General features: G+C 36.8%; 1 protein-coding gene across 5 annotated transcripts in view; it reads left to right on the top strand.

The window, feature by feature from the left end:
• herc2 (HECT and RLD domain containing E3 ubiquitin protein ligase 2) overlaps nt 1-18792 on the top strand; it is a 390659-nt gene that overhangs the window by 322283 nt on the left and 49584 nt on the right. For all 5 annotated transcript variants that reach the window (XM_039744703.1, XM_039744704.1, XM_039744707.1 and 2 more), the window contains 7 exons: nt 1939-2122; nt 2279-2422; nt 4485-4676; nt 6411-6564; nt 8356-8463; nt 10296-10427; nt 18564-18722. In XM_039744703.1, coding sequence (XP_039600637.1) covers nt 1939-2122; nt 2279-2422; nt 4485-4676; nt 6411-6564; nt 8356-8463; nt 10296-10427; nt 18564-18722 — 1073 coding nt within the window. The remainder of the gene's footprint in view (nt 1-1938; nt 2123-2278; nt 2423-4484; nt 4677-6410; nt 6565-8355; nt 8464-10295; nt 10428-18563; nt 18723-18792) is intronic.

Here is an 18792-nt window from a genome sequence, read left to right as displayed (position 1 = left end):
AGTCAAAAGTTTATTCTGTGCTCCATGACAAGACAGAGATGACAGTTCCGTCTCACAATTAAAAGAATGCAAACATATCTTCCTCTTCAAAGGATTGCCGTCAGGAGCAGAGAATGTCAGAGAGAGAGAGAAAAATAAACAATCAAAAATCAATAGGGCTGTTGGGCTTTTAAGTAAACAAAGCAGCCGCAATGAAGGGATCAATGTGAAAGTAGTCTTTCAGCCTTTTTTAGAGGAGCTTCCGTATCTTCTAAGCAAACAGCCTCTGTGCAAACAGCCCTTCTGCTCACACCCCCTCTGTCAGGAGCAGAGAATGCCAGAGAGAGTGAGAGAGACAGAGAAAAGCAAATAATCAAAAATCAATACGGGCTGTTAGAGCTTTTAAGTGTGCAAAGCACCACGCGGGAAGCATATCATATATCATTGAGGAGTTTTATTTAATACGTGCTCTGATTGGGTAGCTTCTCAGCCATCCACCAATAGCGTCCCTTGTATGAAATCAACTGGGCAAACAAACTGAGGAAGCACGTACCATAAATTAAAAGCCCCATTGTCCACAGAAATCCGCGAACCAGCAAAAAATCCGTGATATGAAGTGAAGCCGCGAAAGTCGAAGTGCGATATAGCGAGGGATCACTGTAAACAGTGGTCTGCTTACTATATAATAAATAGAACTTAAATATGAATTTTTTGGGTACTATGTAGATACAGGCCTGAAGGGGTACCCAGGTTATTTGTGTTTTTTTCCCAGGCTTAAGGGATGAGAGAGTTGAAGGTAATTGTGACCTTAGAGACCTTAAAGACCCATCATAGAGAATATGTCTCCTAAATCTTGCCCTCAAACTTCTTATATAAATTACATTTGAGCCCACTAGGCTGGAAATTTGAGCACCCCGTCCTATATTGCACCTTCCCTTGCCATCATTAAGGGCACCATTAAGCATCATGAATAGCAACACTGCAGCCCCATGTCATGTCCATACATTATACTAGCAGGTTTGTTGAGACAGAGGAAATAATGAATGGAGCTAAAGGATAAACCAGAAAATCCTAAAAGTGAACCCAGTTTGTTAAAGACTTAAAGAACTATGCAGTTAATACACTAATATTCAAGAAGAATTTATGGTTTTGATCCTATAAGATTCTTGTTTATATTGCTTAATTCTTATACTGATGGGTTTTACACAAGTGTTTGTAGATTATGTATATTGCATAAGTTAATGAAAAAAAACATCAGTGAGCATAATTCATTTATTTGTGAGGTGACAGACCTAAAAGTCATGTATAGGCATGTATTAAATTAACTTTTATAGAGGTGCAATGGTTTATACTTGTATTTGACAATCAACACATTATAGATTATTCACAAAACTAGAGCCTAGGTTTTTACGTTATAGAAAATTGAATGTTTTAGTTTACTGCAGAATAGTTCCATTTAGTGCAAGTTAGAAGATGATAGAACGAAGGAAGGAAGAGAATTTATAGACAACATCAGCCTTGAAAAATATATTAGCTATTAAAAAGTATTCTGAAGAGTAAAATCTAAAAAAACTGAGTTAGTTGAATACAAAAATACTTCATAAACACAAATCAAAATGTAAGTGTTTAATACGCTGTGTATGTTCATTATATTGTTTTGTTGAATATAAAAATGCAAATAATTATAATGTGATGTTTAAATAACGATTTGAAATCTCTTGATTTTACAATTTGTCATTGAAGACCTTTCAAAAAAAGGTGAAGAAAGATTTCATTTATACATTTCAGTTGTCTGTTATCTTCTGGAAATTATTAATCAAAATATAGTCCCTTGGCTTACATTTAATGTCAGATCTTATTTTATCTCTCTGAGAAACCATTCCTTTTTTTTCTCATTTTAAGTGCTATCAAATTTTGTAATAACTTGGTTTATTCTAAAAAAAACACTTGTTTTGACAGAGATGCAGTGGTTGGTGCTCTAATGCCTGCCAGTATGATTGCACCTGTTGAATGTCCATCCAGTTCCCCAGTTCCTCCCTCTGAAATATCCTCAGCATCTAGCCCCATCGATGGTGAGATGCACCCTGTGATAGAGGTGGAGGAAAGACTGAGCCCAAACCCTTGGCAGGATCGTAGGGGAGAGGTAAGGAAGGCAAACATTAGGGAAAAATATGCATTTAATTGCAAACATAGAGAGGCTTTATTAATATGGAGTCATCACTGTAGTACAACTGTTTCAGTTGCCCTTTTTATTCAGCTCATTTTTTATTAATGAATGTTTGGTTATGATTTTGCTCAGGCTGTGTCTTCAGAAGATGCCTTAACCCCTTCATCTGCAGTAACTCCTTCAGCGTGTGCTGCATTGTCACGGCCATTCATTCCAGTGACAGATGATCCTGGAGCTGCAAGCATCATAGCAGAGACAATGACTAAAACCAAAGAGGTTAGTGGTTAATCTCAACCTTTCTAAATAAAAAACTATATGGAGGTGGAAAGAGGACATTAATATCTTTTATGTAGTGACTGGTAAATGCAGCTCTGATCCTGTACAGTAAAATAAAAAATAATGTACTGTAAAGAAACAAAAACATTGTTGAACTAAATTTAACTGTAAAAGAACAAATACATTGTTGAACTAAATTTAACAATGTACTGTTTTTTAGGTAAAAAAACAAGTATTTTGTCTTTCAAAATAGCCCACTTGCTTATAGGAGATATTTTGAAAATGTCATCTTTCCATGGCTGAGCACTGAGAGTATGTATCAAATGACAAGTTGAGGAAAAATTTCTTCCTAACTCCTTCAAAGTTAACATAACCCCCTACATTTTTTTTTAATTTGAGAAACAAAACATATTAATTACTACACTATAAACTGAAAACAGTACAGCAAATGCAATACTATGTTCAAAAGATGCTCCATGAAAATAACATGAATATGTAGGGTAAACATCAAGTAAGCTGTAAAGAGTGAGCTTAGGCCCAGTTAGTTTAGAAATACATTAATGACTTCTTGCCAAGTTCTAAAAAAAATTCTGAACGGATTCTCATGGAGAGAATTAAATTGTCTCCAATTTGAAATAATAGGAGACATTGCTTTCCCACTAAGTTTTGTATTGTGGATTGGGAGTTTCCTAGTTAAGCAAAGTAAGTCTTCATGCATATAGTCTGGTTTAGAATATTAAAACTTATTTTTCAAAGCACAGTTTTATCCCTTTTGGTATTACTCCATATTCAGAACTTCTGTTAATCTGTTTGACGTTACTTTAAATCCTAGTCTGTTCAAGAGATATGCATTTTTTGCTCAAAATGGTGTAAGTGTAGGACATTCCCAGAACATATGAACTTATGAATCTTGCCCTGGGTACATTTTAGACAATTTTGGAGAAGATATGCTGTATGTGTGAAAGCTTAACAGTTTAAACCGAATTATAACATGCTTGGCACATGTTGAACTGGAATTTTACATAGCCTGGAGATACTGACCATATCCTGACCAACCAGTATTATCTCCACCATTTTAAATTCCAAGTACTATAAATGATGTTAATAACATGTGTAAAAGAAGGATTTATAGATATACACTATATACAGTTCCCTCCACTAACATTGGCATCATTTGGCAAATAAAAGAAAAACAGACTGTGGAACAAATGTCTTTGTTGATTATCCTCTTTCTTTAAAGTGATTGTAGTGCTAGGGTGTTGTACCGTGTTAGCCATTATGAATGTAGTGAAAAGTTAAGCAAAATGACACCTTTTATTGGCTAACTAAAAAGATTACAATATGCAAGCTTTCGAGGCAACTCGGGTCCCTTCTTCAGGCAAGATATAATGACAAAAAAAAAATAAGTTACCATCAATTTAAAAGTAACAGTTTTCAGAGTTAAAGGCCTCTTTCATGGAACAAGTAATGGGTTTATAAACTAAAGCTGTTCTGCAGAAATGGAAGTTAATTAAGCTTTGAAAGTTAATGCAAACAATTCCTACATGTGTCCCAGCTTTTGTTGATTACATGCAAAATCTCTGTCTGTATAAATGTAGTGTAGAAGCAAACTGTGTTGCTGCACCTTCTGAATCATTATGTGGACAATATGTACTGTATATTGCTATTGCTGACAAGAAAAAGATAAATAACAAGGGAAAACAGACAGACCATTATAACCCTAAAACGTTTAGGTGTTTCCTTTACAGAAATTGCAAAGAAATGTTAATTTTATATTATGATATTATTTTGAGCTTAAAGCATGAAAACTTGGCACCTTTGTTTAATCATTAAATGAATATTGTTAGCATTATGATAATTTATTACAACTCAGTTTGTCACCCAGTTCAAATGAGTCCATTCTATTACACTTGTTTTTCTGCATTTTTGTGGACTTAACATAGAACTTAATCTGTAGCCTGTCCTGACAGAATGACAGTCTGACTGATTAACTTTTTAAAGCCACAGTATATCTATAGTGAGCTATTTGCCTTTCCCTTAGTGAAGATTTTCTTTTATGTAGGATTCAGAAAACCAAAATAAAGCTGCTGGTCCTGAACCCCAGTACCTGGATGAATTCACAAGTCTACTGGTACCAGATGACACACGAGTGATGGTTGATCTACTGAAATTGGCAGTGTCTAATCGTTCAGGAGATAAAGGGAAGGATGTGCTTTCTGCTGTGCTTTCTGGAATGGGTACTGCATATCCTCAGGTATTTGAGCAAACAAATACATTATAATGCACACAAATTAGATTTTTTGAGCATGAATTTGGTACTATGTCAGCTATGTAAAATGTTTATATGTGATATTTATTTGGAGATGCTTATTTTTAAGGTTTTTCTTTTCTTTTTGCTTTACTATTACTTTACTTGTGATGTATTTAGACTTTGATCTATAAACGGTTTGTGATACATGTATATGCATTCATTTGTGCATTAAAGTACAACACTGGGACACGATGTTAAATATAAATAAAAACAATGCAATGATTTACAAATCTCATATACCCATATTTTATTGAAAATTAAACTGTGAAAATGTATCATTTTAGAAAAGAATAAGGTAATTTGGTATTTGACGGCAGCAACAAGTCTCAAAAAATTTGGGGCAGGGCCACGTTTACCACTGTCACATTGTGGATCTTCTTTATCGTGTTTGTTGTTTCATGATGTACCAAATGTTTACAATCTGGATTGTAGGCAGGTCATTTCTGCCCCCGGACTCTTCTACTACGATGCCATGCTGTTGTAATAGATGTAGTATGTGGTTTAGCATTTCGTTGCTAAAATATGCAAGGCCTTCCCTGAAAAAGACATTGTCTAGATGGGAGCATATGTTCCTCTAAAAAAATGTATATACCTTTTAGCATTAATGGTGTCTTTCCAGATATGCAACCTGTCAATTCCATAGGCACTAATGCACCCCTGTACCATCACAGATGCTGGCTTTGGAACTGGTTCCTCTCCTCTTTAGTCCGGAGGACATGATATCCAATTTTTCCAAAAGGAATTTCAAATTTCAATTTAGTCCACTGTCCACTTTGCCTCAGTCCATTTTAAATGAGCTTCTGCCCACAGAAGATGGTGGCGTTTCTGAATCATGTTCACATATGGCTTCTTCTTTGCATGATTGAGGTATATCCCGCATTTGTGGATGGCACAAGAGAACTGTGTTCACAGATAGTGATTTTTGGAAGTGTTCCAGAGCCCATGCAGTGATTTCCTTAACAGAATCACACAGTTTTATAACAGTGCCACCTGAGGGCCCAAAGATCCATGATTTTTAGCCTTAGGCACAGAGATTTCTCCAGATTCTCTGAATCTTTTGATGATATTATGTAATGTAGATGATGAGATATTCTTTGCAGTTTTACATTGAGGAACAATATTCTGAAATTGTCCATGAATTTGTAGATGCAGTTTTATGCAGATTGGTGAATGTTTGCCCGTCTTTACTTCTGAGAGACTCCCCCTCTCTAAGAATATCTTTTTATACCCAATCATTTGACTGATCTGTAAAGATTTACCTAATTAGTTGCAAAATATTCCTCCAGCTGTTTCTTTTTAGTACCACTTATTTTTCCAGCCTTTTGTTTCCCCCATCCCAACATTTTTGAGACGTGTTGCTGACATCAAATTCAAAATGAAGTAATATGTTTCATGAAATTGGAAGGTATATGTTCTCTTGTGAATAAAATATGGGTTTATGAGATTTGCAAACCATTGCATTCTGTTTTTATTTACATTTTACACAGCATCCCAACTTTTTTGGAATTGGGGTTGTAGATATATGCGACTAGAACTAAAAGAAACGTGTTTTTGTTATTTTGAATACTCTTTATTAAACAGCAATTGTTTTATCCTATTAAGTATATAGATTATTTGATTATAACGTAAGCTTATAAAAATGATGCTTTTTTTCATGGATTCTCTCCTTCCTGTTAGATGGCTGACATGCTGCTTGAGTTATGTGTCACAGAATTGGAAGATGTTGCCTCAGACTCGCAAAGTGGCCGTTTGTCATCTCAGCCAGTAGTGGTTGAGAGCAGCCACCCTTATATTGATGACACCTCCACCAGTGGAACTGTGAAAATTCCAGGTACCTTGATTTTACTCTCTTGTTAGTAATCACCTTAGTTGGTTATTTTATTTTATTTATTTATTTATTTTTAATTAACCTTCCCTGAAAATGCTTCTTTCAATTTATTGCAAGTATCCAGGACATTATTTATTTTGTTTTTCTATCAGCTGCTTCCATTACACATTCACTGAATGCCCACTTTAGTAATTACACTTTCTCTATCAAGTAATGGACTTCTTAATCGGCACCAGACTCATCGGGAATAGAACCTCTTGTGGTGTTTCAAAATATACTGTTGATGAAAGGAGCTCATGTTGTTAGACACCCTTCACTTGGATAACAAACTAACAAATGAGCTTTACATTGTTCCATAGAAAATAGATGTAGAAATGCTCACGTTTTCTTCCCTGTTACAAAATAGATGAGACAGTCAAAGATACAACCAACTCTGCACCAGTTAGCAACAAAGTACAGCATGTAGAAATTATTATTGAGGTAAGGGACACTAGACACTGCAGGAGTGGGAATGCATTGCCTTTTCGGATAAATTTCAGTTAATATTTCTTTTCAAACTAAGACAAAAACAAAATGTGGTGGATGGATTCTTTAGGCGAGCTTTCAAAATGCCTTCTGGTGGTTGTGATGTTTGTGGTCTAGTGTTCATTTTTCTTTGTGGTACTTACATGGTATCTTGGTTTGAGCACAGCAACATTTAAACACCTCAGGATATTTGATCATTATTGTTAATCATGTGCCTTTCTTGTTCAAAGGATTGTATTTTTTTGAAAACTAAATTTTACATCAGAATATACTTTTGTGCGTGGATGTTTGAATAGTTCTAGGAAAATTCAACTAAATGAGTGAACCAGATGTCATTTCAATTCAACATATGCAAGATGAGATGGTGGTGGCTATCAGCTCTTTGTTTTTCTTTGAATGAGCTTGTTTCAATTAAAGGTCAGATGTTTCTCATTTTTTCAGTGCAAGACAACAGTTCTTCAGCAAACAGCGATTTTTTTTTTTTCTTACCCTTCTTACTAATTTTTAAAAGTGGTGCCATTAATATTGGGGAGCACTGTATATAGATAGAAGAAATAATAATATGAAATAATAAATATCTCTGCTAATCTGGGTGGAAGAAAAACACTGTCATGTGTGAAACATTTTAGCACATAAGTAAGTTCTGTGTTAGAATAAGATTAGAATACCTTTGGGGTTATTCACATTTTTTCCCAGTGAAAGGTAAAAGTAATTAGTCGTGAGCAATCAAATGTATTCTGAAGGTGCAAAGCAGTTTGGAAAATGAATAGTTTTGCACATTTTAAAAATTATAAAGCTCATAAAAATGTTATTATAATAAGGACACAGTTAACACCACAATTAACAAAAGAAAATTGCTGACAGAACTTTCCTTCAAGAGAGTGCTGGCCCTAACAAAAATGAACAATTGCAGTCAAAAATGTTGATTGAAAAAATTAAAAAGTCTGTTTGTGAATTATATGAATATACAGGCCAACTATATTAAAATGAATTTATTACAGAAAATTGAGAAATACATATTTTGGTCTTATATAATAACCACAAATGACCTATTGTTTAAGACGATTCTCCAGGAATGGATTTTTTTATTTACACTTTCAGACAGAATAAATGTTTAAGAAAGAAGTTAGGCTTCTTCATGCTTTCAGATAACAGTTCACTGCCCACATAAACTTTTGTATACACAAATAGTGTTTGATTAAAGTATATGAAAATTATTACTTTGAAAAGTGTTCACAGTTAAGTGATTTTTATCAATTTATTCTTAAGGTGCTGAAGGCCTCCGGGTAGAGTTTGATCGTCAGTGCTCAACAGAGAGGAGACATGATCCTCTTACTATAATGGATGGAGCTAACCGCATAGTGTCTGTCAGATCTGGTAAGAAAACTTTTTTTGTTTATTTGTAGTTGCTTTTAAAGAATTATATTTTTGGCTTGATGCTCTTGCATTGAAAAATGCATATGTTAGTTTAATCAATAGGAGTATGATATGTAAAAAATACATGCACATCTTTACTGTATATGGAGGGTACATCTGGAAAGGGTTGAATTGTGATTTGACTGCTATGCTCTAAACACAACGAATTCTTCCTTTGAAAAATGTGATTTGTTAAAAAAGTAACTAGAAAATCTAACATTTTTTGTATGTACAACCTTTTGTGTAAAAGATTGTGCATAATGTGCTTAACTGAATCTTTACTATCCTTCATGAAAGCCTGTTTTATCATACTATTCTAAACTCTTCTATTAAGTAATATCTAATTCTTGTTTGGTTAAGATAAGTGGCACGTCTCTAAGCATTCTCTAATGATGTTAGGTTCATTCTTATTAAAACCAAAACAGCACAGTTTCTTTTTACTAAAATATCTATCTATCTATCTATCTATCTATCTATCTATCTATCTATCTATCTATCTATCTATCTATCTATCTATCTATCTATCTATCTATCTATCTATCTATCTATCTATCTATCTATCTATCTATCTATCTATCTATCTATCTATCTATCTATCTATCTATCTAGTATAACCCAAGATTCTTTTTAACTTTTTAAAATAGTTACAGTCTATGATTGCAGACAGCACAGAATATCAATGTCTTTCCCATAAACTGAGAAAGTAAAGTGCTTCATTTTAGTTTGACATCTTTGAACTTGAACTTATCATATGACCCTTGTATAAGTTGTACTTTCCTGCATTTTTTGTTATTTATTTTTGGCAGTCAGCTTACAAGGTGACATAATAAAATGGGTTACATATCCAATCCATTTGCCTTTACAATTGGAACAGAAGAAGGTGACTTGTTCAAGGTCACAAAGTGAGTCAGAGGCAGGAAGTGCAGCGTCTTAACCAATACACTGCAGCAGATTTTTGCTTTTCCAAAAACATTTTAGATTTTTTTATTATTGATATTAATATTACTTGTCTAATTTCCATTGTAGATGTACATCTAACAACACTGTTATGGTGTTTATATTACAACCATTGACGATGCACTGCACGATAACATGCAATGAAGACACTTGACTTGAACATTCATAGTTTTCATAATCTCTCTCTATAAGTTTAGCATTGATTTCCTCAGAACTTGATGCGCTTGCAACTTTCTTTCTCCTTCTATTCTCCATCCTAATGGCCCGCTTCATCTCTTCTTTCGTCTGCATCTTTTTGCGTTAAACCAATTAATAATTACGTTTTCTTTAACTTTTCAATTAAGCTTGCACTTAAGTCTTCAATCTGCCTCAAGAATGATTTAAGATATGAAGATGTAGGGGAAGTGACACCATAGGTGGTAGGGACGAGAACCGCACCAAACCACATGCGCCACACGGCCATCCTGCTGGCCGCTGCCGAGAGTTAATTCTACAATAAAATAAAATAAAAATAAAAAGAGAAATACCCTTGGAGGTCAATCGTCACCCCGAAAGCAGATAGTAGACATCACATAGTAAATGTGTACCAAATTTCATGTCAATAAGTCAAACGGTTTGCAAGCTACAGGTGATCTAAATCCTAGACAGACAAACGAACAGCCACGGTAACATATTATATATAAAGATAAAGTTCCATTCAGTTGGTCTTTTTTAGCATCACACTAATGCTCATATCACCTTTAATACTTAATAACAGTGACTTAAATGTTTACAATTCATTAATCTGGCTCTGTGCTGCAGAAGATGTGAAATTATTTTATTTTTTATCTTTACAGGAAGAGAATGGTCTGATTGGTCAAGTGAACTCCGAATTCCAGGAGATGAGCTGAAGTGGAAGTTTACAAGCGATGGTTCAGTGAATGGTTGGGGTTGGCGCTTTACAGTTTATCCAATCATGCCAGCTGCAGGTTGGTAACATTTAGTAATAATGCATTTTCACATAATTCAAATGTCAGTTAGTCAGTGATTGTCCAACCCGCTATATCCTAACACAGTGTCACGGGGTCTGCTCGAGCCAATCCCAGCCAACACAGGGCGTAAGGCGGGAACAAACCCTGGGCAGGGCACCAGCCCACCACAGGGCACACACGCACACACCAAGCACACACTAGGGACAATTTAGGATCACCAATACGCCTAAACTGCATGTCCCTTGACTGTGGGAGGAAACCCATGCAGACGCAGGGAGAACATGCAAACTCCACACAGGGAGGGCCCGGGAAGCTAACCCAGGTCTTCTTACTGCGAGGCAGCAGTGCTACCACTGTGCCACCATGCCACCCTTAATTCAAATGGTTTTTTCAGAATTTTATATGTCTCTACCAGTTACCCTGTATTTTATGTATAATATAAGTTTAAACCTTGATATATTACAGGGACAAAAAATGAATAGTCATGTTCAAATATCATACAAATCTACCATGGGAAATGCATTCTTCTTTATCCTTGGATGATACTTTAGTGAAAAACATAAAGAACAGCAAATTAATGTGTGATGTCATCATGCTATAATTATTAAAAACTGTGGCTCACAGTCCAAATGTTGGATCCCTTTAATTAATATGGTGATTTTTAACTTTTTTTTTTTGAGAATAATGAGGGCTAAGGATTTTGAGATGGTGTTAGGGCTATTTGATTTGAACTTTGGACAGTTTTTCTTTTGAAATGAAATGCTTGGTTTTCTCACATTTTTCAGTATTTTGCCCTGGCTTGAGGCTAGAGATCTACGCTGGCAATTGGAAGCTTGCTGGTTTAAATCCTGGAAACACCAAAGTGACTGTACTTCGTTGGGCCCTTGAGTAAGGCCCTTAACCTGCAATTGTTTAGTCCTTGGTAAGACATTTCATCCAGCTCTGCAAGCAGGTCCTCCACCTTGCAGGGAAAACTCAGCGGTTGATGGCCGGATTGACACTCGAGCCACTGTTTTTAAAAAAAAAAAACTAAAACTGTAAGGCTGGAGTTATATTTGATGCGACGCATGCTGCAGCGGACGCTTCTGCTCCGCAAGCATTGTAGTGTTTATACTTGCGCGCGTACTTTACATAAATCTTGAGGAATCCACCAGGTGGCAGTGCGAGATATTATCGCGGTGAGAACATGTTCGGCTTCTCTGTGTTGTGAATTGCCTAAAACACCTATTAAATTCCGATAACACCTTACCACAATATCTCTGAAAAGGATGTTTATTGATTAAATCCATAAATCCAGGGATGTATGTGTCCATTCCAGGAAGCATTGGGCACGAGTGAGAAACAGTCCCTTGACGAGGCCTCAGCTCATCGCAAGGTGAATACAAGCACACACATACACTAGCGTCATTTTAGCGGCACCAAATCCCCAAATCTGCATATCTTTGGAAGGAAACCGGAGCACAGTGTGGAATACAAGCAGGAAATACCAGCAACATAACTCCCTGCGAGACAGCAGTGCTATCGCTCCGCCACCGTGACACCCCCATGTGTGTAATTATTCCCCCATGTGTGTATTTATTAACAGTATTCATTATTTAAACGAAATTATATGTAAAATGTAACATGCACATTTTAATGCATTTCATCATGAAAGTGATATCAAGTATAAATCTAAAGATTCTAAATGTGCAGAGAGTTGGAATATCATACATTTAATTTGTTCTGTTTGGTGATCTATTGCTGCTTTCCGCTGCTGAAGCAAAATGCTGACATAAAAATGCATTCGTGGTGCTTTTATATTCAAGCGTCACATATTCCCGATCGTAATGACACGATACATTTTAAAAGTCTCACATACCATCTTTTGTGCCATCTATTTTTTATTGTTTTACTTTACCTGCTGTCAGGTCCAAGAAGCTCGTAGCGATTAAAAACTGGGATAACGTTTACGATGGTCTGCATTAATGATAAAGTAAACTACAAAGTTATAGTGGACATTTCGAGATTAAAACCGAAATTTCCACTTTAATCACAAAATACACGTTTTCACCGTGTCCTTTATTTTTTTCTCAGTGGCTCAAATATAACACTACTGTATACATTATCATGCTGTTGTTAAGTTCCAGAAAAAAAAAAAGGCACAAAAGATGGTGGTGAGACTTTTAAAATGTATCGTGTCATTACGATCGGGAATATGCGACGCTTGAATATAAAAGCACCACGAATGCATCTGTATGTCAGCATTTTGCTTCACCACATCGAAGCATTCATCCTGTAGGATCTGGAACTCACGGACGTGTGGCACTAATTTCTGAGGACCTGCTCAGAGGACGCGTGAAATGAACGCTGGGAACACGTGGCAGCCATGATGCGGGCGTATGCGTTCTGAGCGTGAAGTGTAAACCGGCCCTAAGAAGTCTGTCTGCATTTTCAGTATCATAAGAAATCTCTCTGCATTTTCAGTATCCTGTACCATAATGTGGAGTACAGGCACGTTTGGGGGGAAAAAAAAATGTTCAAGTCATAACTCGTTCAAATGGCATAGCGTTTACAAATAGTGAAGTTTTCATGTACAAATTTGTGTGTGTGCATGTGCAAGAGAGGCAGAGACAGATTCAGGTGGTTACTTAGATATAAAATAAACACTTTCGCAAAGGTATAGCAAAACAAGTGTGCTTTTTTTCAACAATGTAATTGAAGAACAAAAAATTCAAGTGAAAACGACACCAAGTAGATGTGATTCACCAGCGTTTGTGTGTCTGCTTATACCCTTTCAGCAATATCTTTTACAGGTAGCAAAACTTTATATCAGCTGTTACAGACTGAAATCAAAGGCTTCTTCTTTTGAGCACGTATACTGTCAGCATGACGCTGCCAGATCTGAACACTAGCGTGGTGAATTGCTTACAATCTAAAGTGACTTTAGCTGCAGGTGGAAGTTCCATTTTACTTTATAGTGCCAAACAGAGTTGTGTTGCACTGCAGCAGTCTATTAACCAGCGAAAGTGCTGTGAAGAAGCTGTCTTTTTTTACGGTTCTGCATTTGTCAAGTCTGATAGCGGTCACGGGACATTGTGTCTTTGATTGCCAATACAACAAATAGTTCTGAGCAGGCATCAATCACAGTACCAACTGTGGTCATCGCTGCTCTTGTGAAAAGAATGGAGAGACAAGTTTGTTGTACCACGTGAACGTCACTGAGAGAATAAAACTGAATAATAATAAAACAAGCACTTTTACAAGTAGCTAAAATTTACACCAGGTGTTACAGACTCAAATCAAATGTATGTTTTTATTATATTATAGTAATAGTAATAATTGCAGCTCACTACTTAAAGTGCCGGGACTCAAACCTGCAGCAGCTCACCTCTGTACCATCCAGAAATGCATCTACGCTTTCTGTCGATCGACATTTGAGCTTGAGTTTGTAACTCATTGACAACATCATGTAAATTGAATGATTTATTTATTTATTTTTTACTTTGGTCATATTCTTGAATAAAAGCGCACATGTTTATTTGATATGTTGACTAACATCTTCACACATTATGCTTTTCACATCATTATTGGTATAACATGGAAAACATTTCTACATAAGGTATGTGTTCAATATTTCTTGCCTTGCATTTCCTTTCATCCTTACCCAGATCTTTGTAGACACGGAATACACATGAAATGCATGTGTTCCAAATAACGATATACTGTATTATTTACCCTACACGACTTCAGCCAGCTCACATGCAGATAAAGAGCCTTAGCTTGAGCTGGGAGAACATTGACCTCTGTGATGGGGGAGGGGGGTGGAAATGTGCTGCTTGATAGACACATTTTTTTTAAAAAAAAGATGCTAATGAAGAGGTGCAAAGGAATTTAAGGTGGGCGGGAATTATGAGTTTTTTTGTAGGCTTCAGGGATTCTAGTGTTAAGTGTTAAAGTAGCCAAAACAGTTTTGCATTAACAGCAGTAATTCCTTTCTAATGGGGAAACTGGCTTGAATAAAAGCCACCTGGCACTACAGCCATCCAAGACTGACATCTTAATAACATCTTCAAAAAAGGAAAATCTGCAATATCAGAAAGGAATGATGGAAGTGCTAACAAAGCAAAGAATTAAATAACGTTATGTTTAAATAACATTCATTTCACTAACTGTCTAGAGCATTATAGTTTCAGGCATTTTATAGTTTGCTGTTAAAGTGAAAATACTTCTTGCAACTGACATCTGTGTATAACAAATATTATATGTTGAGTATACATAATTTAATATGTGTGGGTTGATGATTATTACAGAAAAACTAAATTCCCACATAACCCGCCAAATTTGATTTTTTCTTTTTTCTTAAGCATAGTTTGTTTTAAAGAAAGTATAAACACACTAAATGTTTATTTTGTAAAGCACTGTTATTCACATTCATTTAGTGTTACTCTTAATTACATACTTTTAACAGTTTAAGTCTTCACTGCTGCTATCGTGCCTCCAGTGCCCTACAACCCTCCTGCATATACTTGATATTGTACAATATGTTCTCCAATTGTGTATTTGTAAAAACTGAGAGGTTTGAGGATCTACCTGACCAAGATGGGATACATAAGGAGTAAGAAATTGCATCAACATCCAGAGTCAGTGCCTACCATTACACCTGTTGAGATGGAGGAGCAGCAGGGCTCAGAAACACCCCACAGTGCACAGAACCTTCAAGCTGCACATGCTGCACCTAGCAGACAATCTGAACACCGCCGGATTATGTGGCCTGCTGCAGGCAAGGATACTGAGTGCCACCAGTTTGATGAGGATGTTGATGCTGCCCACAAACATTCATCAAAGAGGAAAGTAGATCAGCAACTGCAGTGGATATGTACCCAGATTATCAGTATTGGCACAGAGAAATCCGGCATTAAACAACTAAAAGCTAATAGCAGCACAGCCTGGCCAAATTGGTGCGAGATTAAGATTACCAAACCAAGGAAAGTACTGAAGTTTTTAAGACATCAATACAGGAATGCGAGAGAGGAGGACAAACAAGCACTCACAGAACTTTAGAACATCCTAAGGACTCGTTTCTACTTAATATTCAGAACGTGTACGTGCATGCATCATGGCTGCCACGTGTTCCCAATGTTCATTTGACGCGTCCTCTAAGCACATCCTCAGAAATTAATGTGACACGTGCATTAGTTGCAGTACCAGCAAAAAGACAGGGGGCACAGTGTGATAAAAGTTGGAATGTGACGTCAGAGTCTCTGTTTACTATCTACATGTGACAGAAAGCTGCTTTGAGTATCCCACGGGATTGATGTACCTGATTCGATGTTTAATGAATGGTTTAATGTGGTGACATACAAAACTATTAGTGGTGCTTTTATTTTCGTTTTAAGTGTTGTGTATTCCCCATTGCAATGACACGATGCATTTTAAAAGTCTCATGTACCATCTTCTGTGCTGTCTTTTTTTTTTTTTCACAGCACCTTCACAACAGCAACAGAATGTACAGTGCAGTATTTAAGCCACACACAAAAAAAAAATGTAAAATTTCGGTTTAATCTCAAAATGTCTACTTTAACCTCGTAGTTTACTTTATCATTAAAGTAGACCGTCGTAAACGTCTTCTTAAAGCCAACCAACTTGTTAATTTCTATGAGCCTCTGAGGTTTCCTCCTGACCTGACAGCAGCGGCAAGCAGCAATAGATCACCACACAGAACACATTAAATGTTATGATATTCCAACTCTGCACATTTAGAATCCTTAGATTTATACTTGATATTACTTTCATGATGAAATGCATTAAAGTATGTATGTTAAATTTTACAGATAAATCGTTAATTTTGTTTAAATAATGAATACTGTTAATAATTACTCACATGGGGGTGACGTGGTGGCAGAGCAGTAGTACTGCTGTCTTGCAGGGAGTCATGTCCCTGGTGTTCCCTACCTGGAGTTTACATGTATTCCTTCTTGGTTTCCACATTGTTCTCCAGGTATGCAGAAATCATATGCAGATTTGGGGATTTGGTAACACTAAAATGACGCTAGTATATGTGAGGGCTTGTATTCACCTTACGATGAGCTGTTGCCCCGGTCAGGGATTGTTTCTACCTTGTGCCCAGTGCTAGCTGGAATGGGCACATCCCTGGATTGATGGATTCAATCATTAACCGTCTTTTTCAGAGATATTGCGGCACCATGTCATTGGAATTTAATGGGTGTTTCAGGCTATTCACAACACAGCAAAGCCAAACCTGTTCTCATCGTGATAATATCTTGCACTGCAACCTGACATGTGTTGCATCCTGTGAAGTATAAACCTGGCCTTAGAGTAAAGCTAATCTCTATCATATGTGCTGAGTCGCACAGGATAAGGGGCAGAGAGGTGGCTCGCAAGCAAACTGCCTTTTTAGCGAATCCCTTTGGATTCACTAAGGAGCCACTTGGACAGAAGCGTAGCAGAACCCTTGCATGCACGGAAAAATATATCAACTTTTACCTCAGAGACATGTACAGACATAACAGGAAGGAGGATGAGCTAGTCTACTGTAAAGAGCTATTCACACCACCTGAGCCCTCTGTCCAGTTTAACATCAAGGAGTCCACCCAGGAAGAAGTCAGGAACACAGTCAAAGTTGAAAGGACTAGCTCAGCCCCAGGGACAAGTGGAGTGCCATACAAAGGGTATAAGCATTGCCTGAGACACCTAGAGAGACCGTAGAGATTCATTAGGATAGTGTAGCGGAGAGGGAAATTAGCTACGTAGTGGAGATATGCAGTGGGCATCTGGATATCAAAGGAGGAGAACATAAGTGACGTCATACAGTTCCGCTCTGTCTCTCTGCTCAGTGTGTAAGGCAACGTCTTAATCAAGATTCTTGCTAATCATCTGACAGCATATCTCCTGGGGAATTCCTATATTATCACTGCAGAGCAAAAGGGAGGAGTCCCAGTTATGCCAGGCTGTATATGATCTATGACCCACAACACCTTATGACCCTGGTTCTTCACTGTTGATGTATCTAAGTTGCATCACTTGGTTTTTGAAGTCATCACAAGTTAAACATCCTTGTGTAAACTCTGTATAGAGAGGACCTGGAAATGTGATTCTGATCCAGGACACTGATTCTATGAGACAGCAGTGCTACCCACTGTTGTACTGTGCCAGCTCTCATACTAGTGAGACAATGGAACATTTCAAAAAGGAAAGAAAAAACTGAATCAGATCCAACTAAGGAAAATGTATTTTTATTGACACACCTCACCAAAAGAGGTACAAGTTAATATCTGCTTGGAAATCTAAATCTAACTTAAACACTATAACAGTTTGTCATTGGGGCTGAGATTATAACAAAATCAAAGTGCATCAGTTAATGATGTTGATTAAAACAAAAAAAAAAGACAAAACTTTGCAAAACAGTATTATCAGGCACACTTGTTCCGATGAAATGAATAATACATAATTATTTAGATATTTTATGACTTAAATATTTAACAATTAAGGATATTTTTCAATGTGAGTATGCTGATGAATGGCCAGAGGTTCTCAGTGGCCATGGTAACACAAGGATGGCCTATGGCCATTGGAAGTTATGCAGAAATACAGGAGCCACTATCAGGCAGTATTCCCTGTATGTGTGATTTGTTTCCCAGAAGGCCATCATGCAGGGTCACCAGCATATGTATGAGAGAGTGAGAAAGAATGAAAGACAGGTCTCCTGGGTTTACCTGTGCAGTACTCTCTGAGCACAATAGAGGGAGGTGTGACAGGAAGTTTGTTCCTGAGCGGGGCAAGTGGAGAAGCCACTAACATAGATTTACCAAGACCTACATTGCCTTTTGGATTATTGCTTTTCTGATTATATTCACCCATCGTTCATCTCTCTCTTATGTTAGTCTTCTTAATAAAGGTTTTAATTTTATTTATTTTGTTATTTTTTTATTATCCTGGATTTGGAGAGCCACCACAAGTCCCCACACCAAGTAAATATTTCTAAATTAGGTAACAACATTAAGGGCCTCAAATGTGCCATTCACCAAATGTTGCTTGGAATAGAGAGCTGCATTTTTCTCTTTATGACACCACTATCACTACTAATGTAAGATACCGACCAGAACTGAATTTTAAATGTTATATGTGTTTATACAGGGCCCAAAGATCTTCTTTCAGACCGCTGCATTCTGTCTTGTCCATCTATGGACCTGGTGACCTGCCTCTTAGATTTTCGATTGAACCTTGCCACAAACAGAGGCATAGTTCCCCGTCTTGCAGCATCACTGGCAGCTTGTGCTCAGCTAAGTGCCTTAGGTAAGTCCGTTATCTTAAAGTACTGATGAAATACCCTGCTGCACTTCAGCTTAGTTACACAATTAAATTT

This window comes from Polypterus senegalus, chromosome 2 (assembly GCF_016835505.1).
Source record: "Polypterus senegalus isolate Bchr_013 chromosome 2, ASM1683550v1, whole genome shotgun sequence".
Taxonomy (NCBI): domain Eukaryota; kingdom Metazoa; phylum Chordata; class Cladistia; order Polypteriformes; family Polypteridae; genus Polypterus; species Polypterus senegalus.
This window is presented reverse-complemented; position numbering and strand designations above follow the sequence as displayed.